Genomic DNA, 27,246 nt, shown 5'->3' with positions numbered 1-27,246 from the left:
AGTGCCCCCTTTTCCCCCAGCTCCTGCGATGAGCTGGCAGCAGGATGTGCCTCGGGCTGGGATTGGGTCTGGCTGTGGGATCCACCTCACCTCTGGGTCAGGAGGGAGCTTCTGCTGCTGCAAAAACAGCAACAAATCATTCTTTTGGTTGAAATTTTCCATTCTGCCGGGGACAGCCAGGCTGCAGATGAGTTGCAAAGACCTGTGCAACTCACTGCAGATATTCCAGCTGCCCTGACAGCCTGAACTAGGGGATAAAATCAGGAAAAGCAGCTGGTGTGCTGTCCCCCCGTGGGGCAGGATGCTCTGGGCAGGGCACACGCTGTGGGGGGAGGATCTCCAGAAGCTCCCTGATGTCCTGGGGGCAGATGGAGCTGCAGAATCCCTGTGCCCTGTGAAGGACAGGGCGGAGCAGCACACTGGGATGCAGATGGCAGAGTCCTGGAGCACGGAGGGTGCCTGGGAAGGGCACTGCTGCAGCTCTGAGATGGCCAGACTCTGCTCTGTGTGACGCCCCAGCCTGCCTGGTGACAAATCTTCTCCCTGGGAGCTCTTTGCTGGCATTTTCCCTCTGCTTTGAAATCCTGCAGGCAGGGAAACTCTCTCGCTGCCTTTGCCCCCGAGATCTCACAGGCAGGAAGGTTTCCCCCGAGGGCTGAGGGCGTTTCCTGCAGATCCATCCTTCAGGAGCCACCTCCATCACTCCAGGGTGGCCTCGAGGCCGTGTCCTGCTGGAGCTCATGGAAAGTCCCAGCCCCCAGCCAGGGAACAACTTGCAGGTCCCCAAACCCTGTGACCCATGTCCCAAAATAGCCCCTTAAGGGAGGCACTGACGCAGCCCCTGGGCTCAGGAATGACCTTCCCTGCGTCACCTTGTCCCCAGCAGGCTGGAAATGAGAAAGGTGCCTCTAAAAGGGGAACAGCAAAGGGCTGCTCTCCCCCAGCAGTGACTTTTAGCCCAGATCAGAGCCCACAGTGCTGGGCAGGGGAGGGAAAAACATCTCTGCTCCTTCCCTGCTGCCTCCAGGAACGCCAGGAGCCGCCCCAGACCTGCAGCAGCCCGAGGGTCTGTGGGGATTATTGACCCTCCTGCCCCAGGGAGATGAAGCAGCCAGGCAGCAGCAGCAGAACAGATTCTTCCAGACTGATTTTCTCCCAGTTCTGGATCCTGGGTTTTTGGGGAAAATGGGATTTAGAGCAGAGCAGGGAGCAGTCTGAGCCCATCCTCGCTGGCTTCACATTCCTGATTGACCAATCAGGGGCTCTCCCAAAGCTCGGGAAGGCACAAAGGATAGATTTTAGTCCCCTCATCCTGCTGGGAGCATGCTGGGAAGAGGATCCCCAGGCCTGCAAAGCCCCAGAGCAGCAGCTGGAGGAGCAGAGAGAGCACAGAGCAGCCTTTGCCCCCACGCTGGGGCAGCACCAAGCACCACGGCCCTGCCATGGACCAGCTCCCAGTGGGAGCTGCCTGAGCAGGGAATTATTTTGGAATAATTTGTCCTTTCCCAGCCTCTGTCCTGGATCCCTGGGGTTTATGCCCAAGTTCTGGGAGCTCCAGCTGGGGCTCTGGGCTGCTGCTGCTCAGCATGCCCTGGATGCAGGAGGGTTGGGAGAGGTTATTCCATGCCAGCATCGCACTGGCAGGATATGGAGGCACTCAGACACTTCTGGTGTGCCTCAGTTTCCCCAGCTCCCCCAGCCCAGCCATCCCAAAGGAGGGATGGGGAGGGAATTGTTCAGCCTCGGAGGAGATGGATGCGGTGTGGCTGCCCTTCAGCTGTCCCAGGGCAGAGCACCCGCCGGGGCCGCTCGGGAGCTGCAGAGAGGAAGAACTCTCCAAGGTGCTCCGAAGCCCCGCGGGCTCTCCTCCCGTCCCTTCCCATGCCCGCAGCATCCCCCCCCCCCTCGCTCCCAGCCGTCCCCTCGGCCCGCGACAGCAGTGTCACATCCGATCGGGTGCCAGGCAGGATAAACATCGCCGCTGCTCGGCCCGACACTGCTCCGGAGAGAGGAGACAGTCAAGGAGAAAGCGAAGCGTGAGCAGCTAAAAATAGCGGCTGGCGAAGGCTCCGCTCCCCGCCGGCCGCGCGGGAGCCGCCGCCGCCCGTCCCCGCCGTGAGCGGGCAGGATCACCTCCGTGTCCCCCCCCGGCTGCCGGGCACGGCCCCTGCCGAGGGTTTGGGGTTCGGGGGTACCAGAGCGAGCACCGGCCGTGTCCTGGTGGCGCCCGGCCGTGTCGCTGTCCCCTGGCGCAGCCGGGGCCGGCCCGCTGCTGGCTGCGGGGCTCGGGGAAGCATCGCCCGTCCGGGCCAGCAGAACCGCCCCACGAGCTCCAGGGGAAGGGACGGGATGGACACCGCGCTCCGAGTGCTGAGCATCGCCCGCGGCCATCGGCAGCGAGAGGAGCTCGGCCAGAGCCGGGAATTTGGGGTCACGGCCCAGCCCCGCTCCTGCTGGGAGCAGTGTCCCCCTGCAGGGATGGGGAGCACCCCGTCACCCGAGGGGGTCTCTCCCAAAGCACACCCCGCTGCCCCAGCCCTGGGGACAGCCACCTTCAGGGCCGGGAGGGGCATTTTGGAGCCTCTCACCAACCCCACGCGTTTCCCAGTGCGGGGATGCCGATGGAAGCGGTGGGAGGCGGCCACTGCTCCTGGCTGGAATTCCAGGCGGTTTTAATTCCCCCACCTCGCTGCCCCTGACCCAGTTCGGGGTGCGGGTGAGAACCCCCAGCTCACACCCTCGGCGTTGGCCTGTCCCCCCCTCAAGGTGACACCGCTGTCAGGCCGGGAGCAGCTGGTGGCATCTGCTCCTCGCCCAGGCTGTGCCCAGGCTGTGCCCAGCGGGGCCGTGCCCTGATCCGCTGGATCTGCCAGCCGCAGTCGGGGTCTCCCAGCCCCCCGCCCCCTCCCCCACCCACCACATGCCACACGGGTGCAGCCACGGAATTTTTAATTCTTTTTTCCCCCCAAAGATTGGGAGCCTGTCATTGGTTTTGGCCGCACTACCCGGACCTGTGTGGGCTGGGGTCAAACTGTCCCGGTGGGGGAGCAGAGGCCCCTCCACGCACCCCCCTGGGGGGCTCTGCAGCCGGGGGGCCGAATCCAGAGCAAATCGGAGGGAAAATTTCTCATGTCCCCGAGCAGGGCTGGTGGCCACGCCGGGCTGCGAGCCCCCCGCCCGGGCCGGGGGTCCGAGCGGGGCAGAGTCCCCCGGAGCTCGGGACCCGGGGGGATGGCACAGCCCTCCCTCCCCTTGTGTCAGCGCGGGGGGACGCGGGGACACGGCAGCCCGGGGGGGGGCCGAGGGGCGGCCCCGGCGGCGGGGGGAGAGGGGGGGCGGCGGGCGGGGCCGGCGCTGGGTCCCCCCCGCGCCGAGCAGGGGCCGGGCCGGGCGGGAGCGGCGGCGCTGGGCGGGCGGCGGCGGCGGCGGCTCGGCCCCGGGTGCCCCAGGGCCGCCTGGAGCCGGAGGCTTCCCCGCGGCTCCTGCCGAGCGCCGAGCATCCTTCCCCCGGCAGCCGGGCTGGCACCGGCACCGGCATCACCATCGGCACCGGCATCACCATCGGCACCGGCATCACCATCGGCACCGACACCGGAATCAGCATCAACAGCGGCACCGGCATCGCCCCCGGCACCGACATCCCCATCGCCCCCGGCACCGGCAGCAGCATCAACACCGGCACCGGCGGCGGCATCACCTTCGGTGTCACCATCACCACCGGCGTCGGCACCGGCACCGGGATCGCCGCCGGCACCAGGTGAGCGGCTGGTGGCTGCTGGGAGCAGGTGACGCGGTGGCACCGAGGCCCTGGGCCACCGCGGAGTGTCCTGGGCTCCCCGGGGCGAGGGACCAGGTTCCCGCCCCGGGGACTGGGCGGCCCCCCCGGAAAGGACGTGCCCACCCCGGGCACCTCCCTGGGAAGGTGGAGAGGCCGGAGGGTCAGGGGGTGGCGGTGGCTTCGGGGACAGATGGGTTTCGGGGGGATGAAAGTTGGCAGCAGCTGCGGTCAGGTGTCTCTCGAGAGCTTGGGGTGTCTGTGCCACCCTCCAGGGCCAGGGGGCTCAGGGGAGGATTTGGGGGAGCAGAGCTGAGGCACCGAGCAAGGCTCGTCTGTCCCAGGGTGGGCACTCAGATCAACCCCCACGGTGGCACCTCTGTCGCAGCCTGCATGTCCTGGGCCACCGCTGCCCCCTCCACCCTTCCCCCTGCCCTGTCCTCCTCTCAGCTCCCGCTTCTACCCCACCCCCAGCTCCAGCCCTCAGCTTCCCGGGCTGGAGCTTCCCAGGCGATTTGGGCCCGGGGAGCTGCGGGGGTCTCCAGGCAGCGGAGCCCCCCAGGGCCGAGCACCCCGCGCAGGGGACACGCTCGTGCGGTGCTTCCTCCCGGGAGGAAAGGGCTTCCCCCAGGCACAGCCCCTCCTCCCCGCCTTCGGGGCATCGTGTTGGCAGATTGCCCCTGCAGATGCTTGGATCGGGTCCCTTCGGTCCCCGGAGCTGGCTGCTGTCCCCTGGCTGGGTGGCAGTGCCACCGAGGAGGCGGCAGAGGCAGGATGTCCCCTGCTCACCCCGAATGCTCCCAGCCCGTGACCTTGGGGTGTCCACCAAGGGACACCCCAGTCCTCGCTGTCACAAGGGACCCAGCCCTGCCACTGTGCCCTGTCCTCACCCTTCCCCCCAGAGCAGGAGATGGGGGAGGGGAAAGGTGGAGGCAGAGCCCGATCCTCGCTTGGAATTGAGGGAATCCCGGCATTGCTGCCCGGGCTGGGGCGCTGGGAGGCAGAGGGGGGGAGCTCTGGGGGTTTGGTTGTGGGGAGACCTTGGGCTTCAGCTCCTGGGGCAGCTGGAGGAGCCCTGATGGGGGCTCCAGACCTTGGGGCACATGAACAGGATGGGGACCCCGGCCCTACTCTGTCCTTGGCTCTTGGAATGGCAATTCCAGCTCCTGGAACAGCAATTCCAGCTTCTGGAATGGCAATTCCAGCTCCTGGAAAGGGCAGTTCCAGCTCCTGGAAAGGGCAGTTCCAGCTCCTGGAATGGCAATTCCAGCTCCTGGAAAGGGCAATTCCAGTTCCTTGGGCTCCTGGAATGGACAATTCCAGCTCCTGGCTCAGCCCTGAGCCATTGGGACTGGCTCTGCTCCATCACGGATTTCCAGCCATGCCTCTAACCCCAGAGCACCTGCACAGATTTCGTCCCTCCTTGGCTGCTGGTCCCCTCCCTGCCAGCTTGCCAGGGCTGGGGTTTTGGCACAGGTGGTGGCACCTGGAGGGTCCTGATGGTGCTCCCACCCTCGGTGCAGGGAAACATCTGGATCACCTCCACGCAAGGCCTCACCACTGGGTGGGAGTTGCTGCCTCAGAGCTGGGTGCCCTGGAAGTTTCCCACCTCCCCGGGGCTGAGCTACAGTGGGAAGGATCCACAGGCACCCAGGGGCTGGGGAAGCCATGCCCAGGGCTCCCCAGAGAGACAGAGCTGCCAGGGAAGCTTCAGCTGCCTCTGCTCCCTGGAATCCCGGTGCTCCAGCAGGGCTGGGGGCCTCCTGCAATCCCAGCTGGACCAGGGTCCTCCCCAGGGTCCTCCCCAGGTGGCACCGGTGGCAGATGGAGAAGGAGCTCCTGCAGGGAGATGGTGTCTGAGCTCTGGTGCCACCCAGCCCGTGGCACTCCCGGCGTGGCACAGCCTGGGACGTGCTTGGTGGCACCCAGCTGGCACCCTGTGACAGCCCCCAGCTCTCTGGGTTTCCCCTGGCACCCATCCCGGTGCCACCCACACTCCACAGCCAGGAGAGCCGCGGGTGTCCCCGTTCCGTGCCTGGATCCTGCCCGGCAGCTCCAGCCGGGGCTGGAGCAGGGCTGAAAACCCTTTGGGGAGAGGGAGCCTGGGCCTGGCCAGGAATGGAACCGCTGTGCGTGTGGGTGACACCTTCATTATGCTAAATTACCTGGTTGTATGATGCAAATTACAGTTTGTGGTGTGTCAGAGCAGGGAACTGAGGGTTCTGCTGGGAGCTCCATTACCCAGGGCTCAATCACCCTAATTACCCTCATTAGATCACTTCCTTCCCCACGGAGAGGCAGAGCTGCTGTTGACTCCCCTGAGTCCCAGAGCAGGGCTGGGTTATCCAGGTTACCCAGGTTTGGTTATCCAGGTTAACCAGGCTGGTTTGTCCAGGTTATCCAGGTTAACCAGGCTGGGTTATCCAGGTTACCCAGGTTTGGTTATCCAGGTTAACCAGGCTGGGTTGTCCAGGTTAACCAGGCTGGGTTATCCAGGCTACCCAGGTTGGGTTGTCCAGGTTAACCAGGCTGGGTTATCCAGGTTATCCAGGCTGGGTTTTCCAGGTTAACCAGGCTGGGTTATCCACGTTAACCAGGCTATCCAGGCTGGGTTATCCAGGTTAACTGTATCCAGGCTGGGTTATCCAGGTTAACTGGGCTGGGTTGTCCAGGTTAACCAGGTTGGGTTGTCCAGGTTAACCAAGCTGGGTTATCCAGGTTATCCAGGGTGGTTTGTCCAGGTTATCCAGGTTAACCAGGCTGGGTTATCCAAGTTAAACAGGCTGGTTTGTCCAGGTTAACCAGGCTGAGTTATCTAGGTTACCCAAGTTGGGTTGTCCAGGTAAACCAGGCTGGGTTATCCAGGCTGGTTTGTCCAGGTTATCCAGGTTAACCAGGCTGGGTTTTCCAGGTTAACCAGGCTGGGTTATCCAAGTTAACCAGGCTGGTTTGTCCAGGTTATCTGGGTTAACCACGTTGGGTGGTCCAGGTTAACCAGGCTGTGTTATCCAGGCTGGTTTGTCCAGGTTATCCAGGTTAACCAGGCTGGGTTATCCAGGTTAACTAGGCTGGGTTTTCCAGGTTAACCAGGCTGGGTTATCCAGGTCATCCAGGTTAACCAGGCTGGTTTGTCCCGGTTAACCAGGCTGGTTTGTCCAGGTTATCCAGGTTAACCAGGCTGGGTTAGCCAGGTTAACCAGGCCAGGTTGCCCACTCATGCCCAAGGGGCCGTGGTGTTTCCCCCTTGGACTCAAAAAAGGAGCTGGATGCAGCTGATGGGAATGAGGAATGTGGGGAGGGAGGCTCACCCTGCACCTCTGCAGGGTCTCTGATTGGCACCCAAACTCCCCAGCAGGAATCCCTGTGCTCCTCCCACCACTCCAGCTGATTACCTTTAATCAGTTAATTAAAGGGAATTAACTGATGGGGGTGGAGGATGGAATAGGAATAGCTCTGGAACAGGTCATGGCCTACAGGCTGGAGAACACCTGGCTGGGCTGGGAGAGGCTGGAGCAGCCTCCATTCCTCCCTGGGATGGGGTGGGATCCATCCCTTCCTTCCTTCTGCCACTTACGCCATGTCCGCCACGTCCGCCACGTCCACCACTTCCTTCCTTCCTTCCTTCCTTCCTTCCTTCCTTCCTTCCTTCCTTCCTTCCTTCCTTCCTTCCTTCCTTCCTTCCTTCCTTCCTTCCTTCCTTCCTTCCTTCCTTCCTTCCTTCCTTCCTTCCTTCCTTCCTTCCTTCCTTCCTTCCTTCCTTCCTTCCTTCCTTCCTTCCTTCCTTCCTTCCTTCCTTCCTTCCTTCCTTCCTTCCTTCCTTCCTTCCTTCCTTCCTTCCTTCCTTCCTTCCTTCCTTCCTTCCTTCCTTCCTTCCTTCCTTCCTTCCTTCCTTCCTTCCTTCCTTCCTTCCTTCCTTCCTTCCTTCCTTCCTTCCTTCCTTCCTTCCTTCCTTCCTTCCTTCCTTCCTTCCTTCCTTCCTTCCTTCCTTCCTTCCTTCCTTCCTTCCGCCACTTCCTTCCTTCCTTCCTTCCTTCCGCCACTTCCTTCCTTCCGCCACTTCCTTCCTTCCGCCACTTCCTTCCTTCCGCCACTTCCTTCCTTCCTTCCGCCACTTCCTTCCTTCCTTCCGCCACTTCCTTCCTTCCGCCACTTCCTTCCTTCCTTCCGCCACTTCCTTCCTTCCTTCCTTCCTTCCTTCCTTCCTTCCGCCACTTCCTTCCTTCCGCCACTTCCTTCCTTCCGCCACTTCCTTCCTTCCGCCACTTCCTTCCGCCACTTCCTTCCGCCACTTCCTTCCGCCACTTCCTTCCGCCACTTCCTTCCTTCCTTCCTTCCGCCACTTCCTTCCTTCCGCCACTTCCTTCCTTCCTTCCGCCACTTCCTTCCTTCCGCCACTTCCTTCCTTCCTTCCGCCACTTCCTTCCTTCCTTCCGCCACTTCCTTCCGCCACTTCCTTCCTTCCTTCCTTCCTTCCTTCCTTCCTTCCTTCCTTCCTTCCTTCCTTCCTTCCTTCCTTCCTTCCTTCCTTCCTTCCTTCCTTCCTTCCTTCCTTCCTTCCTTCCTTCCTTCCTTCCTTCCTTCCTTCCTTCCTTCCTTCCTTCCTTCCTTCCTTCCGCCACTTCCTTCCGCCACTTCCTTCCTTCCTTCCGCCACTTCCTTCCTTCCTTCCTTCCTTCCGCCACTTCCTTCCTTCCTTCCGCCCTTCCGCCCTTCCTTCCGCCCTTCCTTCCGCCCTTCCTTCCTTCCTTCCGCCACTTCCTTCCGCCCGCCACTTCCTTCCTTCCTTCCTTCCGCCACTTCCTTCCGCCACTTCCTTCCTTCCGCCACTTCCTTCCGCCACTTCCTTCCACCATTTCTGCCACTTCCACCACTTCTTTTCTTCCTTCCTTCTGTCACTTCCGTCACTTCCACCACTTCCTTCCGCCACTTCCCTCCCTCCCTCCCTCCCTCCCTCCGTCCCCCCACTGAGGGGCTCTCCCTGCTGGTGCCCGGTTGGATCCCAGAGCTGTCTCCTGGTGCTGGGAATGAAGGCGCTGCCAGCCCTCGGGATGGGCCCTGTTCCCGCAGGGAATGGCCATGGCTGCCGGTTCCGGGCGCTTTCCTCACCCCTGGTGCTGCAGAGGGGACATTGCTGCTGTCCCTGAGCCCTGTCCCTGCCGTGCTCTGCCCAGCCCAGGGATCAGAGCTGGCCGGGGAGCTGATCCCTGCCCCGGGGCTGCCCTCCTGCCAGCAGCATTCCCAGAGCCCCGAGTGCCTCCTGGCAGAGGGACCTCGCCCTCACAGCGCCCCAAACCCTGCTCCGTGTGCTGGGGAAAGCCAGAAATCCTCCTTGGGAGCACAAAGAGATGGAAACATCCCCCAGGGGAGAGCTGGGATCCCAGGGGAGAGCAGCCTTGATGTGTGCTGGGCTGGGAGCTCAGGGGATGAGCACGAGGAGCTGGGATTTGGCATTCCCTCTCTGGGCTGAGGTTCTCCAGGCTCTCCATCCCTCCTGCAGGTTTGGGGTGCAGTGCCAGCCCATGGCCTTGTGCCTCTGAGCCTCTGGTGCTCTGCTCTCCAGTCAGGCCTGTCCAGGGCTGGAATCCAGCTGCTCCAGAGGGAATCACACAGCCAGGTTTGCCAGCTGCTTTCAGCTTCTTTCCAGGATGCCCCTCGTGCTGCTCCCAGGGGAAAAACACCTCGATTTTATCCCGGTGTAGACTCGTGGGAGATGCTGAGCTCAGCAGGGCAGTGCCAGGATTAATCTGCTGAGTCCTCTGGAGCGCTGTTCCCTGGCCCAGTGCAGGCCTGCAGGATCCAGAGGGGAATTTCTCTGGGCTCACTGCACGGTGGGGAAGCCAAGCCCTGGTGTGGGATGTGGTGTGAGCACCCCCAGGTCTGCAAACACCTGGATTTGGGTTGGCAGAGTTTGAGTTTGCCCGGGGAAATTTAGGGTTGGGATGTCCGGGAGCACAAGAGCTGGGCTCACTCCCACACCGGAGCAGGGCTTGCTCTGGTTTGTGTTTCCAGCACTAAAAACCAAAGGGACAGTTTATACAAGCAGCCTGAAATCCCTTCTGGACAGACTCAGCTCGGATTTTAGGCACAGCTGAACTCTGCCATCATCCCCCTGAGTGACAGAGCAATAGCAGAGCTCTGCTCCTGCCGGCGGCTCCATTCCGCGGCTGGCGGCAGCAAACCCCTCCTCCCCTGCACATCGCCCTGCTGGAAGCCGGGAACTGCAGGGAATGGAGCTCACCACCGTCCCAGTTCAGAGCCCTTCCTTCTCCTTGCCTCCAACAGGAATTTAGGTCTCAGCATCCCACAAGCCCAGCTGAGCCCCTGAAGGGAAGGGTTTATGCTTTGCCCAGGCTGGTGTTAGCTGGGACACGGCTCAGGTTTTGTGTGGAAATAAAAATTCCGAGTCCTACAGCTGGGAAAAAACCCCTAAAAAAAAAAAATTGTCATAGAATGCCTGGTTGGAAAGGACCTGAAATCCCACCCAGAGCCACCCCTGCCATGGCAGGGACACCTCCCACTGCCCCAGGTGCTCCAGCCTGGCCCTGGGCACTGCCAGGGCTCCAGGGGCAGCCCCAGCTGCTCTGGGCACCCTGGGAGAGCCCAAACCTCTCCAACCAGGCCTTGCCAGGCTACAAACCCCCTGTGGGAAATAGCCCTGGGGCACCTGGAACCTTCCAGCAAATCATTCTTTCCTTTCCTGGATCCATTTGCTGCAATGGGCTTTGCTCCTGGTTCTCATCCTGGATTCAGGAATCTGAATGCCAGAGTGGTTTGGGTGGGAAGGGATCTTCAATGCCAGCTCCTTCCAGCCCAGGGACACCTCCCCCTGTGCCAGGTGCTCCAGCCCCAATGTCCAGCCTGGCCTTGGGCACTGCCAGGGATCCAGGGGCAGCCACAGCTGCTCTGGGCAGACCCTGAATTGTGCAAAAGGAAGCAGAGGATGAAGGCTGATCTTTAAAAGGATTCCTGGGATCCAGGGAGGTGTCTGGGTGGAACAATTCAGGATTTGGGTGTGAGCAGGGATGGGACTGAGCCTAAAGCTGGTCCTGCCCATCTGCAGGGCAGCGATGGAGACCAGGCAGGGAGCAGGGGAAGGGATGTGAGGGTGATGGAGGGGACAAAGAGACCCTTCAGCATCTCCCAGATCCATGGGTGACATAATCCAAGCACAAACAGGAGTGGTGGAGAAGAGGGGAAGCTGGTCTGGCTGTGAGGATGAGTGTGCAAGAGCAGGAGGAAGGCCAGAGCTCAAGGCAGGACACAACAGGAGGGGGCTTAGAGGGTGATGGGGATTCCTCTGGAAGGGGAATTATCCCAGCAAGGGGGATCTGCTCCACAGAGAGGGAAGGAGTGGGAGCCACTTGTCCAAAGCCTTTGGAATGGGGGGTTTGCTGGGAAGGAAATCCTGGGGAAGAACCAACCCTGAGGGTACCAGGATGTGCCAGAGCTTTGGGGAGCTGCCAGTGTCACCCCTGCTTAGAAATCCCACTGGAACAATTCCTCAGAGCTTTGGGAAAGAGCAAAGGAGGAAAAGAGCCAGAGGAAAACTGGGGGGAAACCAGTGGGAGACCTTGCTGGTGCTCCAAGCAGGATGCAGGCTCACGTGCATCCCTGCACACTTCACTCCAGACCATCACTCCCGAGGTGCCCAGCGAGATCTGAGCTGGCCCAAATTCCTGCCTGGCCCACCTGGAATCCTGGGGATTTAGGGATGAAAATGCCAGGCCATGGTTGGAGAGGTTCTGCTGCCCAGGGCAGGCAGGGGGGTGCCAGCATCCCACAGGAATGGGTCTGGAAGCTGCATCCCTGCCAGGAGGGATCATCCTCTCCAGACACTCCCTTGTGTGGAGCAAAACCTGTCCCAAAAGTCGTTCTGCACCTCCATGTTCAATATTCCTGCACTATCCCACATTCCTGCAGCTTTTCCCCCTTTCCCAGGAAACTCTGAGTTCAGGACTGTGTTTATCCCCCTCTTTCCCTCTCCCTGGGATCCTGGAGCTGTCCCTGGGCAGGTGACACAGCCTGTTCCCACCTGGCTCAGCATCCCCAGGGCTCCTGCAGCCACTTCCCTGGAGAGGAGCTGAACCTGCTGCCTCCCCAGGGGAGCTCCAGGCTCTCCAGATTTTATCCTGTGTTTAATTATTGCCATCTGCTGCTCCCAGCTCCGGGGCTGCTCAGGCTGCCTGCTGGCTCCCAGGCTCTGGTTAAGCCAAGCCCATTGGATTTTCCTCCTGTGTGGACTCCTGGCTCATTTTCCTGGTGATGCTCCCATTCCCTTCTGACCTGGGGCATCTCTTTCCTTCCCATTCCACTCAATTTTACAGTTTCATCTCGCTAAATCCTTCCCATTTTTCATCCTGTTCATCGGCGTTGAGGGGTTGCTGGTGGATTTTTGATGGTTTGTTCCAGGCTGCAGCACTCCCTGCACAGATCCCATAAAATGTTGAACTAAACAAGCAGGAGGAACCCCCCAGAGAGAGGAAGCCAAGATCATTAAATGCCCCAAATCCCCTTCCAGAGGAGCTCCTGACCCACTAACAACTCAGAAGCAGAAGAAGCAAATCCTTGTGGTTAAATGAATCCTCAAGATTCCTGTAACACCTCCCAGGCCCTGAATTCCTGGAGCATTCCTGGTCTGTTGTCTCTGGTCTGGGGGAGAGCTCAGCCTGCTGTCCCAGCACACATCATAAGTGGGTGTGCCTGGTGGTCTCCAGGCTCCAGGTGCAGTTTGGGCTCCCTGCCACCTCCAGCAACCCCAAAAAGTTGGGACACACTGCTGCTGAGGGGATCATGGATGTGTGTGACCCTGACCTGGGCTCCTGTGACTGCTCCAGCCCCAGCTGGGTCTCTGTGGTCGTGTTTGCAGGGGGCCCAGGATGAGGGAAGAGATGAGAATCTTGACTCCATGTTTCAGAAGGCTGATTTATTATTTTATTATATATATTATATTAAAATGATATATTAAAACTATACTAAAAGAAGAGAAGAAAGGATTTCATCACAAGGCTAGCCAGGAAAGGAAGGAATGATGATAAAATCTTGTGACTGCTCACAGCCTTGACACAGGTGGCTGTCATTGGTCATCAAGTAAAAACAATTTCACATTCTGGGTGAACAATTCTCCAAATCACATTCCAAAGCAGCAAAACATGGGGAAGCTGAAGCTTCTCAGGAGAAACGATCCTGGCAAAAGGATTGTTCCTAAAATATGTCTGTGACAGGTCTCACCTTTCTCTGCCCCTTCAGCACCTTCCTCCCCTCCTCCAGGGCTCTGCTGCTCCCAGGGAACCTGACCAAGGAGCTCATCCCTGTCCATCTCCTCCCTCCACCTCTCCCAGCACCTTCCCTGCCCATCCCCAGTGGGGATTAAGGTTTATTTCTGCCCTTCCCTCCTCGATCCCATTAGGGGCATTAAAGCAGGAGCCAGCGGCCCCAGGACCTTCCATGTGACTCTGGGAGCTTTTTTAGGCTGAGACCAAGCTAAGCCACCAAAAGTGTCCCTGCTTAGAGGGGGAAATCTTCCCTCACCGGGTTTATCCAGGGGGATTTGCCCCGTTTGGGTTGGAATTGCCTGCATAGCTGTGCTGTGGTGGCCCCAGTGACGGAGGAATGATGAGGGGGACTCCACTGATATCAGAAGGCTAATTAATTACTGATACTGTATTATTCCATCTATATTACATCACATCTAAACTGAATCTGCCAAGCACTCAGCCCTGCACACACTGCACAGAATCTGGTGACTGTCACCCAACACACACACACACACACCTGGCCCTGACAGGCCAAGGAAACAAAACCCCATCACTCTGGGTAAGCAATCTCCACACTGCATTCTGCTTTGGCACAACACAGGAGCAGTAAATGAGAGAAGAATTATTTTTCCTTTCTCTGAGGTTCAGAGAATGTGAAACCCAGAAATATTCTTGGGAAGAATTGTGCCTTGCTTTTCTCTGTGAGGAGGAATGTGGGGCTACAGACCTGGAGGTCGTGGCATGGGGCAGGTGTTGGTGGCTTGGCCATTGTCCCCAGGGCGTGGGGACAGCCCGATGGGCCCCTGGGACTGCAGTGCTGCATCCCAGGAGAGCTCGGGGTGGTGACAGCGCCGGGTTTGTGTCCCCAGCCAGCAGCAGGGCCCTGGTCCCGGTGGGGCTCTTCAGAGCGGGTCCAACCCCGTCCCCATCCCGGGGAGCCGCAGGAAGGGCACGGGCAGGGCCGGGCGGGGCCGGGGCCGGGCGCTGCCGGCTCCCAGCGCTGTGTGCCGGGGGAGCGCGGATCCGGCCGGGCTGCGGCTGGGCTGGGGCGGGGAGTGTGCGTGAGTGTGAGCACGGGTGTGAGTGTGAGCACGGGTGTGAGGGAGTGTGTGAGTTTGTGTGTGAGTGTGAGCACGGGTGTGAGTGAGTGTGAGTGTGTGAGTGTGAGCACGGGTGTGAGTGAGTGTGTGAGTGTGTGTGTGAGTGTGAGCACGGGTGTGAGTGAGTGTGTGAGTGTGAGCACGGGTGTGAGGGAGTGTGAGTGTGAGTGTGAACACGGGTGTGAGGGAGTGTGAGTGTGTGTGTGAGTGTGAGCACGGGTGTGAGGGAGTGTGTGAGTGTGTGTGTGAGTGTGAGCACGGGTGTGAGGGAGTGTGAGTGTGAGTGTGAACACGGGTGTGAGGGAGTGTGAGTGTGTGTGTGAGTGTGAGCACGGGTGTGAGGGAGTGTGTGAGTGTGTGTGTGAGTGTGAGCACGGGTGTGAGTGAGTGTGTGAGTGTGAGCACGGGTGTGAGGGAGTGTGAGTGTGAGCACGGGTGTGAGGGAGTGTGTGAGTGTGAGTGTGCGTGAGTGTGAGCACGGGTGTGAGTGAGTGTGTGTGTGAGTGTGAACACGGGTGTGAGTGTGAGTGTGTGAGTGTGAACACGGGTGTGAGTAAGTGTGAGTGTGAGCACGGGTGTGAGGGAGTGTGTGTGTGAGTGTGAATACGGGTGTGAGTGAGTGTGAGTGTGTGAGAGTATGAACACGTGTGTGAGTGTGTGAGTGTGAGTGAATGTGAGTGAGCGTGAATGTGTGAGTGTGAACTCGTGTGTGAGTGTGTGTGAGTGTGTGAATGTGAGTGAGAGTGTGTGCGTGAGTGAGTGAGTGTGTGAGTGTGAGCGTGAACATGTGTGAGTGTGTGGTAGGGTGCGTGAATGTGAGAGTGTGTGTGAGTGTGAGTGTGAACACGTATGTATGTGTGTGAGTGAGTGTGTGTGAGTGCGTGTGTATGTGTGTGAGTATGAGCATGAACACATGTGAGTGTGAGCGTGAACACATGTGAGAGTGTGTGAGTGTGTGTGTGAGTGTGCCTGTGAGTGAGTGTGTGTGTGAGTGTGAGTGTGCACACGTGTGTAAGTGTGAGCGTGTGTGAGCGTGCACACGTGTGTGTGAACACGGCGTCAGGGACCCGCAGGGTCTCACCGAACCCCTCAGCCTGGCAGTGCCCGCCATCAGAGTCCGGCCGTTCCCTCGGCCACCGCCCTGTCCCCAAGTGCCACATCCCCGTGGTGGCTCCTGCGCAGCCCTTTCCGTGCAGGACCTCTCCCTAACGCCTGTGCTCGTGTGCCCACACCGGCACACAGGGTGTGTGTCCCCAACCCCCCGGGGACACGGGGGGACACCCCGGGGGTGGCACACGTGTCCCCGTGCCAGGCTCAGGCTCCCCCGGGTGCTGCTGTGGCACAGGCGGTGCCTGGGGAGGGACGTGACCTTGAGCGGGTGGGGGGTGGGACAAACTCTGGGACAAGGAGGTGACACGGCTGTGGCACCGGGAGCCAGGAGGGGCCACACGGGCAGGCACAGCGACAGGGAGTGCCACACAGTGTGGCAGGGGGTGTCACACAGGCCACATGTGGCAGAGAGTGCCACACTGTCACACAGACGTGTCAGGGAGTGTCACACACACACAGATGTGTCAGGGAGTGCCACACTGTCACACAGATGTGTCAGGGAGTGCCACACACGTACAGATGTGTGACAGGGAATGCCACACTGTCACATAGACGTGTCAGGGGGTGCCACACATGCACAGATGTGTCAGGGGGTGCCACACTGTCACACAGGTGTGACAGGGAGTGTCACACGTGCACACACCTGTATGGGCACAAGGAACAGCCCAGCCACAGGTGACACACACAGACACACGTATCTGTGACAATGCACACACACATGACAATTCACACACATGTGACAATGCACACACCTGTGACAGTTCACACACGTGACAATGCCCACACCTGTGACACTGCACACACATGTGACACTGCACACACCTGGGACAATTCATACTCATGTGACACTGCACACACATGTGACAATGCACACACCTGTGACAATTCACACACATGACAATTCACACCTGTGACACTGCCCACACCTGTGACACTGCACACACCTGTGACAATTCATACACGTGACAATTCACACATGTGACATTGCCCACACCTGTGACACTGCCCACAGCTGTGACACTGCCCACACCTGTGACTCTGCCCACACCTGTGACACTGCCCACACCTGTGACACTGCCCACACCTGTGCTGGAGCAGTGCAGGTGGCTCCAGGGGGCAATGGCTGTGCAGGTGTACAGGGAACCTTTGTCCCCACCCCTGCCTTTGTCACTGCCAGCCTGGCTCCGTGCCTCAGTTTCCCCCCTGAGCAGCACCCAGGTCCTGCTCCTGATGGCACAGCCACCCCAGCACTGATCACTAATTAACGAATCACTAATCACCTCCCGGGTTAATCATTTCTTTCTCCTCCTCCCCGCAGCTGTGGCCACCCCTCCCGTGCACACAGCGCCCGCTCCCAAGGACCTTGGCTCGTCCTCCCTGCAGTGACTCCCAGCAGGGATTCCCAGTGACTCCCAGTGACTCCCAGTGACTCCCAGTTACTCCCAGTGACTCCCAGCAGGGATTCTCAGTGACTCCCAGTGACTCCCAGCAGGAATTCCCAGTGACTCCCAGCAGGAATTCCCAGCAGGACACCGGTGAGTTCACGCCCCCACTGTCACCAGCTTGGGGACACCAGTCCCAGCATTGCCACCAACATCTGGCCTGGAGTGGATGGGGTTGCTGGGGTGGGATTTTGGGGTCCCTGTGCTCTGGGGGGGTGGAGAGGATCTGGGGGGGGGGGGAGGGCCCCTTGTCCCTGCCAGCTCCTGTGCCACCCCTGGGCCACCCCTGGGCCACTCCCCCCTCCCATGGCAAAAGCCCAAAGTGTTTCCAGAGCTGAGCAGACGCCTCAAGAAGGTCCCAGCAGTGTGGGCATCTGGATGGCTCCGTGCCAGTCGGATTTTCCTGGTTCCAGGGGCTTCCCAGGAGTGCCCCCACCCACCCAGGGCACCCCAGCAGTGCTGCTGCCAGCCTGGCTCAGCAAGAGCCACTCTCCAAGGGACACGGTGGTGTCCCCAGGTTGGGGACTCCATGCAGTTCCCTGGCAGTGCTGGCTCAGCCTCCATCCCTGTCACCTCTGCATCCCCATCCATCCATCCATCCATCCCCCATCCATCCATCCATCCATCCATCCATCCATCCATCCATCCATCCATCCACCCACCCACCCACCCATCCATCCATCATCCATCATCCATCCACCCACCCACCCACCCACCCATCCATCCATCATCCATCCATCCATCCATCCATCCATCCATCCATCCATCCATCATCCATCCATCCATCCATCCATCCATCATCCATCCATCCATCCATCCATCCATCCCCCATCCATCCATCCATCCATCCATCCATCCATCATCCATCCATCCATCCATCCATCCATCCATCCATCATCCATCCATCCATCCATCCATCCATCCATCCATCCATCATCCATCCATCCATCATCCATCCATCCATCCATCATCCATCCATCCATCCATCCATCATCCATCCATCCATCCATCCATCCATCCATCCATCCATCCATCCATCATCCATCCATCCATCATCCATCCATCCATCCATCCATCCATCCATCCATCCATCCATCATCCATCCATCCATCCATCCATCCATCCATCCATCCATCCATCCATCATCCATCATCCATCCATCCATCCATCATCCATCCATCCATCCATCCCTCCATCCATCCATCCATCATCCATCCATCCATCCATCATCCATCCATCCATCCATCCATCCATCCATCCATCCATCCATCCCCCATCCATCCTCCATCCATCCATCCATCCATCCATCCATCCATCCATCCATCCATCCATCCATCCATCTATCCTTCCACCCACAAAGGAGGCCCTGGGGGTGCTGTGGGTGCTCCCATGGGGTCCCAGCCCATGGTCACCCCCAGACCCGCTCCCTGCTCTGTTTTCACCCTCCTTTGTCCTGCCCCCATTGGTGACCCCTGCTCTGCCTCCCCCAGGTCAGGGCCAGAGGGGACCCAGCCAGGACGGATCCCTGTCCCCCGTGGTGTCCCTCACCTGGGCACGGGGCAGACGCGGTGCCAGGCCAGGCTGGAGGGTGCCCGGTAAGGCTGCCTGGGCTGGGGGGGCTGGTGGGACCCTGGGAGCCCCCTCCCTCCAGGCCGCAGTGCCCGGCAGAGATCAGAGCCCCCAGAGGTGCCAGGGTGGTGGCGAAAGCCCCAGGGGCTGCAGGGTGGTCCTGGGGGCAGGGGGAGTGCAGGGGGGAGCAGAGGGCACCAGAGCAGCCAGCCCGGAGCAGAGCCGGGCCCCTTTAGCTGGCCATGCTCCGGGGGTGACAGAGGGGACATCTCTCCGCAGGGTTAGCATGACCGAGGTGGAACCCGTGCTGGACTTCGCATCCTCGGGCAGGACGGGCCGGCGCAATGCCCTGCCCGACATCCTGGGCTCGCCGGCCGGCGTCAGCCCCGCCGACCTGCCCCTCAAACTGGCCGAGATGTCCCTGAGCGCAGGTGGGCGACCAGGAGCGGGGGGAGGATGCGGGGTGAGCAGGGACAGCGGTTCCCGTGTTCATCCCGTGCTGGGGGACAAGGACACTGAGGGGCTGGAGCGAGTCCAGGGAAGGGAACAGAGCTGGGGAAGGGGTTGGACCCCCAGGAGAGGCTGAGGGAGCTGGGAAGGAGCTGGAGAATTCCTGAGGGAGCTGGGCAGGGGCTGGAGAATCCCTGAGGGAGCTGGGAAGGGACTGGAGAATTCCTGAGGGAGCTGGGAAGGGGCTGGAGAATTCCTGAGGGAGCTGGGAAGGGGCTGGAGAATCCCTGAGGGAGCTGGGCAGGGGCTGAGCCTGGAGCAAAGGAGGCTCAGGGGGCCCTTGTGGCTCTGCACAGCTCCTGGCAGGAGGGGACAGCCGGGGGGTCGGGTTGTGCTCCAGGGACAGGAGCAGAGGGAACGGCCATGGGAGGTCCAGGTTGGATATTGGGGATAATTTCTCCTTGGAAATGGTGTCCAGGCATTGGAGCTGCCCAGGGGGGTTTGGAGTGCCCATCCCTGGAGGTGTCCAAGGAACGCCTGGTCACTGGGCTGGGGACAAGGCGGGCATCGGGCACAGGCTGGACTCGATGCTCTTGGAGCTCTTTCCAAGCCTCGATGACTCCGTGATTCCGCGTTCTGACCCCTTGCCATGACTCTGTCCCCGTCTCTCCCGGCAGGCAGTGCCCAGGACATGCAGTCGCCCTCAGCGGAGGTGCCCCCTCCGCAGCCCCCCAGCCCCGAGCTGAAGGACACGTCCTAACCCCGCCGGGGGGACATTTGTGACCGGCGGAGGAAGGAGGAGGCCGTGGGGCACCAGCCCAGCTCTCCTGGCTCAGCCGGAGTCCGCTGGGATTTCCTCGGTGCTGCCGCAGCGAGACCCCGGAGCGTCCCCCGGCCATGGGGGAGCCGCGCGTGGCGGGGACATGGAGGGGACATGGAGGGGACCTGCCGTGACCAAGGGGCGATTCCCACCCACGCCCTGGGCCAGGACTCGGGGGGGTGGGATGTTTTGGCCTCCCCGGGGGGAGGAATATTTTTCTTCTGGGGCATTTGGCGGAGCCGAGCGCGGGGGGGTCCCGGGGGGGCCCTCCTGGCCGCAGGAGCAGCCACGGGTGTTTCTTGCTGAGTGTGGTGTTCACTGTGATGTTTTTGGGTACCCCCTCGTCTCCTGGCCTTTCTTCTGGGTGACTCAGGGAGCCACTCCCAAATTTTGGGGGGTGTGAGGTTGGAAACACAACCCGAGAGCCCCCCAGCCCTTAAGCAAAACTGCCAGCACGTCTCTGAGGGGTCCCCCTGAGGAGCGGAGCCCCCCAGCGTGGTCCCCCCTCCAGGGAATGGGGGATGCTGGTGAGTTTTGGGGTGGGGAGCAGGGGATGCTGTTCGGAGCACCCCCAGCCCCCGAGCCAGGTCACCCACTGTCCCCACGCCGGATCCCCTCCCCAGCCCCGGGCGGGGCCAGCCGGGTCCTGTGGCGTTTGGGGACGCGGGGGACACGGAGTGGGGCTTTCCCGGGCTCTGGCCGTGCTCCCCGAATCTCTGCTCTGCCCCCCTGCCCGGGCACTGAGGGACTGAGGGAGGGCTCCTCTGCCGGCCCTGGGGGTCGCTGGCCGCTGGCCGGAGCCGGAACTCCTGGGAAGCCCCTGGAATCAGGACAATCCAACTGGCATGGAGCCATCCAGATGCCCGCGCTGCTGGGACCTTCTTGAGGTGTTTGCTCAGCTCTGGAAACACTTCAGGCTTTTGCCACGACAGGCGGGAGTGGCCCAGGAGCGGCACAGGACCTGGCAGGGACGGGTGGTTGGACGTGGGGCCGGGCCCACCCCATCCCTCCCTCCCTCCCTCCATCCCTCCCTCCCTCCCTCCATCCATCCCATCCCGTCCCGGACGGTCACCTATAGCTGTCGCTGTGGCACCAGCAAAGGAATCCCGCAGCCCGGGTCCCCTCTGGCCGTCTCCCGGGGACCAGGAGAGCCGTGCGGGGCCACCGGCGGGGCCACAGGCGGGGCCACCGTCCCCAGCACCCCACGGTGTCGCGGCCACCCTGGGGCTCCCGGGCACCTTGGCGTGGAGGGCAGTCCTGGATGGGAGGGAGGGTTGGGGGTGAGTGGACGCGTGCATGGGCATCCCTGTGCGTGGGCACCCGTTTACACCGTCATGGGCTCTCCTGTGTGTGTGTGTACCCATGTGTAGGGTCATGGGCACCCCCACACACTGCAGTGGCTGTGTGGGGCATTTGTGTGCTCATGGGCACTGGTTTGTGTGGGTTTCATGGGCATGGAGTCCCGTGTGAGTGTGCATCCGTGTGTGTGGGCATCCACGGGCACCCATGTGCACGGGCATTTATTTGTGTGTGCATCAGTGTGTGTGTGCACGTGTGCAGGGATATATGTGTGTGTGTGTGTGTGTGTGTGTGTGTGTGTGTGTGCATCTGTGTGTGTGCACCTGTGTGTGTGTGCATCTGTGTCTGTGCATCTGTGTGTCTGTGTGTGTGTGTGCATCTGTGTGTGCGCATCTGTGTGTGTGTGTGCATGTGTGTCTGTGTGCATCTGTGTGTCTGTGCATCTGTGTGTGCATCTGTGTGTGTGTGCATCTGTGTGTGTGCATCTATGTGTGTGTGCATCTGTGTGTGTGTGCATCTGTGTGTGTGTGTGCATCTGTGTGTGTGTGTGCACATCTGTGTGTGTGTGTGCATCTGTGTGTGTGTGTGCATCTGTGTGTGTGTGCATCAGTGTGTGTGTGCATCCGTGTGTGTGTGCACGTGTGCAGGGATATATGTGTGTGTGTGTGTGTGTGTCTGTGTGTGTCTGTGTGCATCCCTGCAGGTGGGTGGGAGGCCGTGTTCATGGGTGCTCCTGCTGGTGGGTGTGCAGGGGCAGCCATGTGGGTGTCCCTGTGTCCTGGTGTCCCTGTGCCCCGGTGTCCCTGTGCCCCGGTGTCCCTGTGCATGGGCACTCCTGTGGATGGGTGACCCTGTGGATGGGTGTCACCATGCATGGGTGACCCTGCCCATAGGTGCTCCATGTGGATTGGTGTCCCTGTGTTGGGGTGTCCCTATGCTGGGTGTCCCGGTGCCGGGGTGTCCCTTTGTTGAGGTGTCCCTATGCTGGGGTGTCCCTGTGTTGAGGTGTCCCTGTGCCGGGGTGTCCCTGTGCCAGGGTGTCCCCGTGTTGAAATATCCCCGTGTTGAGGTGTCCCTGTTCTTCGGTGTCCCTGTGCTGGGGTGTCCCTGTGCTGGGGTGTCCCTGTGCTGGGGTGTCCCTATGCTGGGGTGTCCCTGTGCCTTGGTGTCCCTGTGCCAGGGCAGCCGTTCCTGTCAATGCTCCAATCTCAGGGTCTCGTTGTAGAGCGAGCACCCAAGGGGACAGGGCCGTGCAGGGACACCCACCCAGGTGAGGGGACAGAGGACAGTCCTTGCCCTCTGTGTCCCCCCCAGGCCATGAGGGCTCTGTCTCCCTGGGGAATAAATTGTCCGTGTGACCCTGGCACGCAGAGCCCTGCCCGGTGTCCCCGCCGGGGCAGGGGACACCCGTCCCACGGGGACAGGTCCTGTGCCCCCAGGGCACGAGGTGAGGGGTCCTGCTCGGTGGCGGTGCCAGCAGGAGGACGCTGAACACGAGCTCCGGCTATTTTTGGGTTTGTGTGATGTCACACAGGGGCCAGAGACAGGGAGAAGGTGTCTGCGGTCCCTCACGGCCCGGGTGCCTTTGACCCCCGAGTCCCCAAGACAAGGGGACACACTGCTGTCACCGGGCTCAGGGACACCTGAGCCCCCAGCTGGGTCCCTCCACGACCCGGGGATGGGGGCAGGGGCGGGCACCGTCCCCTGGGGTCCAGGGGACAGCGAATGCCATGGCCAGGGGTGACCCCACCCGCGCTGGGAAGGGGCTGGGGATGCGCTGGAGCCCAAAGCACGGGGACATGGGGGGGACCTTCTGAGGTCCCACAGCCCCGTGCCTGTCCTTGTCCCCAGCGCCCCCCGGCACCCAAAGCACCACTGGTGGCACACGCGTGTGTCCCCGCGCACACAGGAAGGGGACAGGTTCACACACAGGCACACCGAGCAGGGAGCGGGTCCCGCGTCCCCACAGACACACGGAATTGAGGGGGTGTCACAGGTGTCCCCACACTCTCCTGGAGCCCCCACATGTATTCCCACACCCCCGCCGTGCTCCCTGCTCCCCGTGCCTGTTTCCCCAGCTCAGCTGCCCGTGCCTCAGTTTCCCAGCTCAGCTGCCCTGTCCCCGTGCCCCAGTTTCCCCAGCTCAATTGCCCTGTCCCCGTGCCTCAGTTTCCCCAGCTTATCTCCCCTGTCCCCGTACCTCAGTTTCCCCAGCTCAGCTCCCCTATCCCCGCCACCCGTGTCCCTAAAGGGCACCCCCACTGTCCCTGTCCCCACGCCCTGACTGTGCCCAGGGCCAGCACCTGCCCCTCCCCACGCACCCACGGGACCACCCGGGCTGGGCACACCCCCGTGCCCACCTCCGCCCCGCCTCAGCGCCCCCGTCCCCGCCGAGCCCCGCCGAGCCCGGGCACGGCTCAGGACCCGAGCGCCCCTCTGGCGGTGCCCGGCCCTGCCCGGGGGTCGGGGCGGGGGGCGGTGGCCGGGGGCGGGTGGCCGGCCCGGGGTGGCCGCTGGCAGCGCTGCCGGGGAGTATTTCTGGAGCGCGTTGTGCTCTTTCCAATCATGTGATGAGGACATTATTTAAGGCGGCTGCGGGGCCGGAGCAGCTGCAGGCGGTGCCTCGCTCGCAGCCGGCCGGACCCCCGCGCGTCTGCGGCCCCCCCGCGCCCCCTCGCCATGGTCGACGCCTTCGTGGGCACCTGGAAGCTGGTGGACACCAACAATTTCGATGAGTACATGAAGGCTCTGGGTGAGTGGGCGCGGCTCGGAGTCACATCACTCCCTTTTTTTCTTTTTTTTTTTTTCTATGTCCCCCCAATTTGCTTGGCGAACCCCCACCCCCCCCCGGGGGTCTGGCTTGGGGGGCTGCAGGCGGAGGGGGGGTCGCTGCTGCCTCCGTGGGTGGTTTAGGGGGGCTCTGGGGTTTTGTGCACGTGGGGCCGGGTTGGGTGAGGGGGTCCCAGGCTGGGTGAGGGGGTCCCAGGCTGGGTGAGGGGGTCCCAGGCTGGGTGAGGGGTCCCCGGCTGGGTGAGGGGGTCCCAGGCTCGGTGAGGGGTCGCGTCTTTCCCGTGCCCGCCCCGGGCGCAGCCTTTGGCAGAGGGTGGAGGGATGAGATGCCCCCCGTGGGTGCAGGGGGTCGCTCAGGACCCCTCCATCAGCCAGCCCCAGCATGGTCAGGGCAAAGCAGGACGGGGAAGGGGGGACAGACACCAGTGTCCCCCCCTCACCCAGCTCAGGGTGGGTGGGTGCTGGTCCCGGATCCGTCCCTCCCTGGCCCCCCCACTCTGCTCCGGCCCCGGGGGTGCACGGAGCCCCCCAGGACCATGAGGGGCAGCAGTTTTGGGGTAAACCCTCCACCAGCGCGGGGTGGAAGAGCTCGGGGGCGATGCCGGGGCTGGGTGGCCGCATCGTGCCCCTGCACGCCCTCACCCCTCGGTCCCCAGGCGTGGGCTTCGCCACGCGGCAGGTGGCCGGCTTCACCAAGCCCACCACCATCATCGAGCTGGACGGCGACAAGGTCACCGTGAAGACCCAGAGCACCTTCAAGAACACCGAGATCACCTTCAAGCTGGGCGAGGAGTTCGACGAGACCACGGCGGATGACAGGCACGTCAAGGTGAGCTCCCAGCCCCTCCCCGCCCCGCGGCACCCCCGAAAGGCTCTGTGGGCTCCGGGGGATCCCTCCATCACCCCGGGGCTCCATCCCTGCTGCCTGTGACAGGGGAGCACCTCTGTGCCCGCTCGAGCCTGGTTCCGTCCTGGCAGCCCCCCCGACCCCGTTCTGCAGCTGGGCTGTCCCGGGGCAGGACGGAGCTGCCGGGAAGGTTGAGCAAGAGCCGGGCTGGCGAGTGCCAGCTTGCTCAAGAGGAGGCCAGCGGCCGTGGTGGGGCGGTGGGAAGTGTCCGTGCTCCGGGGGAAGAGGGGCACCACCCCCCTTTTTATGAGCCCACTCCCCTCTGTGCCTGCAGGGATGGAGCTCCGGGACAATCCCAGCTGGTCCGTGCCACTTCCAGGGCTCATCCCAGGGCCGCGGCTCCCTGGGGAGCTCAAACCTTCCCAGGCCAGGCTGCTCCTCCCTGTAAGAGCAAGGAAAAAATCACCTGAGGGAGAGCGGTGACTTTCCTGGCCTCTCCCACCCTGCGGGAACATTTTCCCTCGAAGGAGTGGCCCAGCTCCTGATTTTTCCTAGATTCCAGCTGCCGCTCCATGCACGGAGCAGCTGGCAGCTCTGCTCCCCACACCCAGCCCGGGGGCACCTCGGGAGGAACCTGGGGGCTCTTTGGCCACAAACCCCTTTCCTGGCCCCAGAGCAGGCAGCACAAAGGGCCGGGCTCGGCGTGAGGCTGGGGGAAGGGGCTGAGTGTGAGCTCCCTGCCCGCCCCAGCTCCTGGCGGCCGCTCAAGGGACGTGTGACCGGCCCGCGGCTCCTGCCCAGCCCGGGCCGTGCCCTTGGGGTGTCCCTCGGCCGGGGCCAGAGGGCACGTGATGGGTCAGCGGGGCCAGGACGGCTGCCCGAGGCACGGGGCTGGACAGGATGGGGTCAGCCGTGGGGTGCAGGGAGTTGTGGGGCACCCGGGATAGCATGGAATGGTTTGGGTTGGAATGGAAGGGAGCTGAAATCCCACCCAGTGCCACCCCTGCCATGGCAGGGACAACTCCCACTGTCCCAGGTGCTCCAGCCCCAATGTCCAGCCTGGCCTTGGGCACTGGCAGGGATCCAGGGGCAGCCACAGCTGCTCTGGGCTCCTGTGCCAGGGCCTCACCCCCTCCCAGGGAGGAATTTCTCCTCAGTATTCCATCCATCCCTGCCCTCTGGCTGTGGGGCTCCCAAACCCTGCGGGTACCCAAACTTTTGGACAGCTGAGCAGTGGGGGGACCCAGCTGTGGGGGGCATTGGGGTCTGAGGGAGCGCCCGGAGCCTTGTGGGGATCCGGGGCTGGAGCACACCAGAGACCCAGCCATGGGGGCACCGAGGGGCAGCCCCCGGCTCCGGAGGGGCTGGTGTGGGGCACAGGGCAGGATGGGGACAGGCAGGCGGTGCCAGTGCCGGTGCCAGCGGCTGTCCCGGCACCACCCCGCCCTGCGTGCCGCGGCCGGCGCTGTCACAGTAACCTTGGCACGGGCCGGGCTCCCGGGGCTGAGTCAGCAGCGGCGCTGTGCAAACACCAGCGCGGCCAGAGAGGCGCGTTGGCCGCATCAGCCGCTCCAAAACCCCTCGGCGGGCCCGGCAGGGCAGGGAAGGTTCGGCTCCAAGCCCCGATCCCCGCCCCGCCTCTCCGCTCCCCGCCGGAGCCGGCGAGCGGCGCTTGGGAGCGCGGCCGGGACAGGTCGCGGTGGCGCAGGAGCGGAGGGCAGGGTGACCGTGCCGGTGGCACCCGGGGTCACAGGGGGACAGCCGAGGCCGTGAGCCAGGGCAGGATCCGGGCTGGGCTGAGCGCGGCTGACCCAGCCAGGCGGGCACGGTGCCAGGTGGGCATCCCCGCAGCGGCACCCCCAGGCTGATCCCGAGCCCCGCGGGGCTCCAGGGTCCCCTCTGAGGGATAAACCCCGGAGAGGAAAATAACTGCGGGTCTCGATCCCTCCCTGCAGTCCTTGGTCAAACTGGATGGAGGCAAACTCGTGCACGTGCAGAAGTGGGACGGGAAGGAGACATCGCTGGTCCGGGAGCTGAAGGATGGGAAATTAATTCTGGTAAGGAAATGGTTTTATTCTGACGTTCCCAACTCGGAACTGATTTGAAGTGGGAAGAGCTCAGCTCGGAGCTGGGCAGGGCAGCACTAACTCCCCCACTCTCTGTCCCCAGACTCTCACCATGGGCAACGTCGTCTCCACCCGCACCTACGAGAAGGCGACATAGACGCTGTCCCAGGTCCCCTGCCTGTCACCCGGTGCCACATCGTCCCCAGCTCCTGGCCCCGTGCCAGGCACTGCTTCCCGTGCGCTCGGAGCCGCTGCCCCAGCGGGGCCGCCCCTGGCCCCGCCCGGCGCCTGCAGGGGCTCGAGGGGCTCGGGTGGTGGTTTCGTGGTTTGTTGTTGGGTTCTTTTTTAATTGATAGTGGGAAAAGTCACATGGAAAAATAATAAAGGTGTTGTTACAGCTCTGTGCTCTGCTTACTCGGGAAAAGGCAGTTTTGGGCCTTTGTGTCCACCCACACGGGTGGCAGGGATGGGGTTAACGGCCAGTGGTCCCAGTAGCCCATCCCAGCCTCTTCTCCACCCTGCGGGGATCAGATCTTCAGTGCGCTCTCCGGGAATGCCCCTCCCGGCCAGGCCGATTCAGAAGGCAGCCCCACAGCCCCAGCAGAGGGGCTCTGTCCCCTGGGACACAGGTCCTGAGCTCTTGCATCAGGGTTTGGGAAGGGAAATGGCCCCAAAGGGGGATGCAGCCATGGGGAGCTAGGGTGGGAAGCACAGGGAAGGAAAA

General features: G+C 62.1%; 2 protein-coding genes across 2 annotated transcripts; both read left to right on the top strand.

Moving 5' to 3' along the window:
• Positions 1-3,399: 3,399 nt before the first annotated feature.
• LOC311163640 (cAMP-dependent protein kinase inhibitor beta-like) lies at positions 3,400-19,846 on the top strand. The gene is made up of 5 exons (XM_084222666.1): positions 3,400-3,757; positions 16,558-16,774; positions 18,172-18,276; positions 18,530-18,681; positions 19,378-19,846. Exons 4-5 carry the CDS (start codon positions 18,537-18,539, stop codon positions 19,458-19,460), a joined length of 228 nt encoding a protein of 75 aa, XP_084078792.1. The 5' UTR covers positions 3,400-3,757; positions 16,558-16,774; positions 18,172-18,276; positions 18,530-18,536; the 3' UTR covers positions 19,461-19,846.
• A 3,565-nt stretch (positions 19,847-23,411) lies between these two features.
• On the top strand, positions 23,412-26,919 carry FABP3 (fatty acid binding protein 3). Its single transcript, XM_084222527.1, has 4 exons — positions 23,412-23,571; positions 24,266-24,438; positions 26,412-26,513; positions 26,626-26,919. The coding sequence occupies exons 1-4, from the start codon at positions 23,499-23,501 to the stop codon at positions 26,677-26,679; spliced, it is 402 nt and encodes a 133-aa protein (XP_084078653.1). The 5' UTR covers positions 23,412-23,498; the 3' UTR covers positions 26,680-26,919.
• Positions 26,920-27,246: the final 327 nt, after the last annotated feature.

The sequence above is a fragment of the Fringilla coelebs genome (genome assembly GCF_963513975.1).
Source record: "Fringilla coelebs genome assembly, chromosome: 28".
In the NCBI taxonomy this organism is placed as follows: domain Eukaryota; kingdom Metazoa; phylum Chordata; class Aves; order Passeriformes; family Fringillidae; genus Fringilla; species Fringilla coelebs.
Note: the sequence above shows the minus strand (reverse complement) of the source record. Positions and strands in the feature narration are given on the sequence as shown.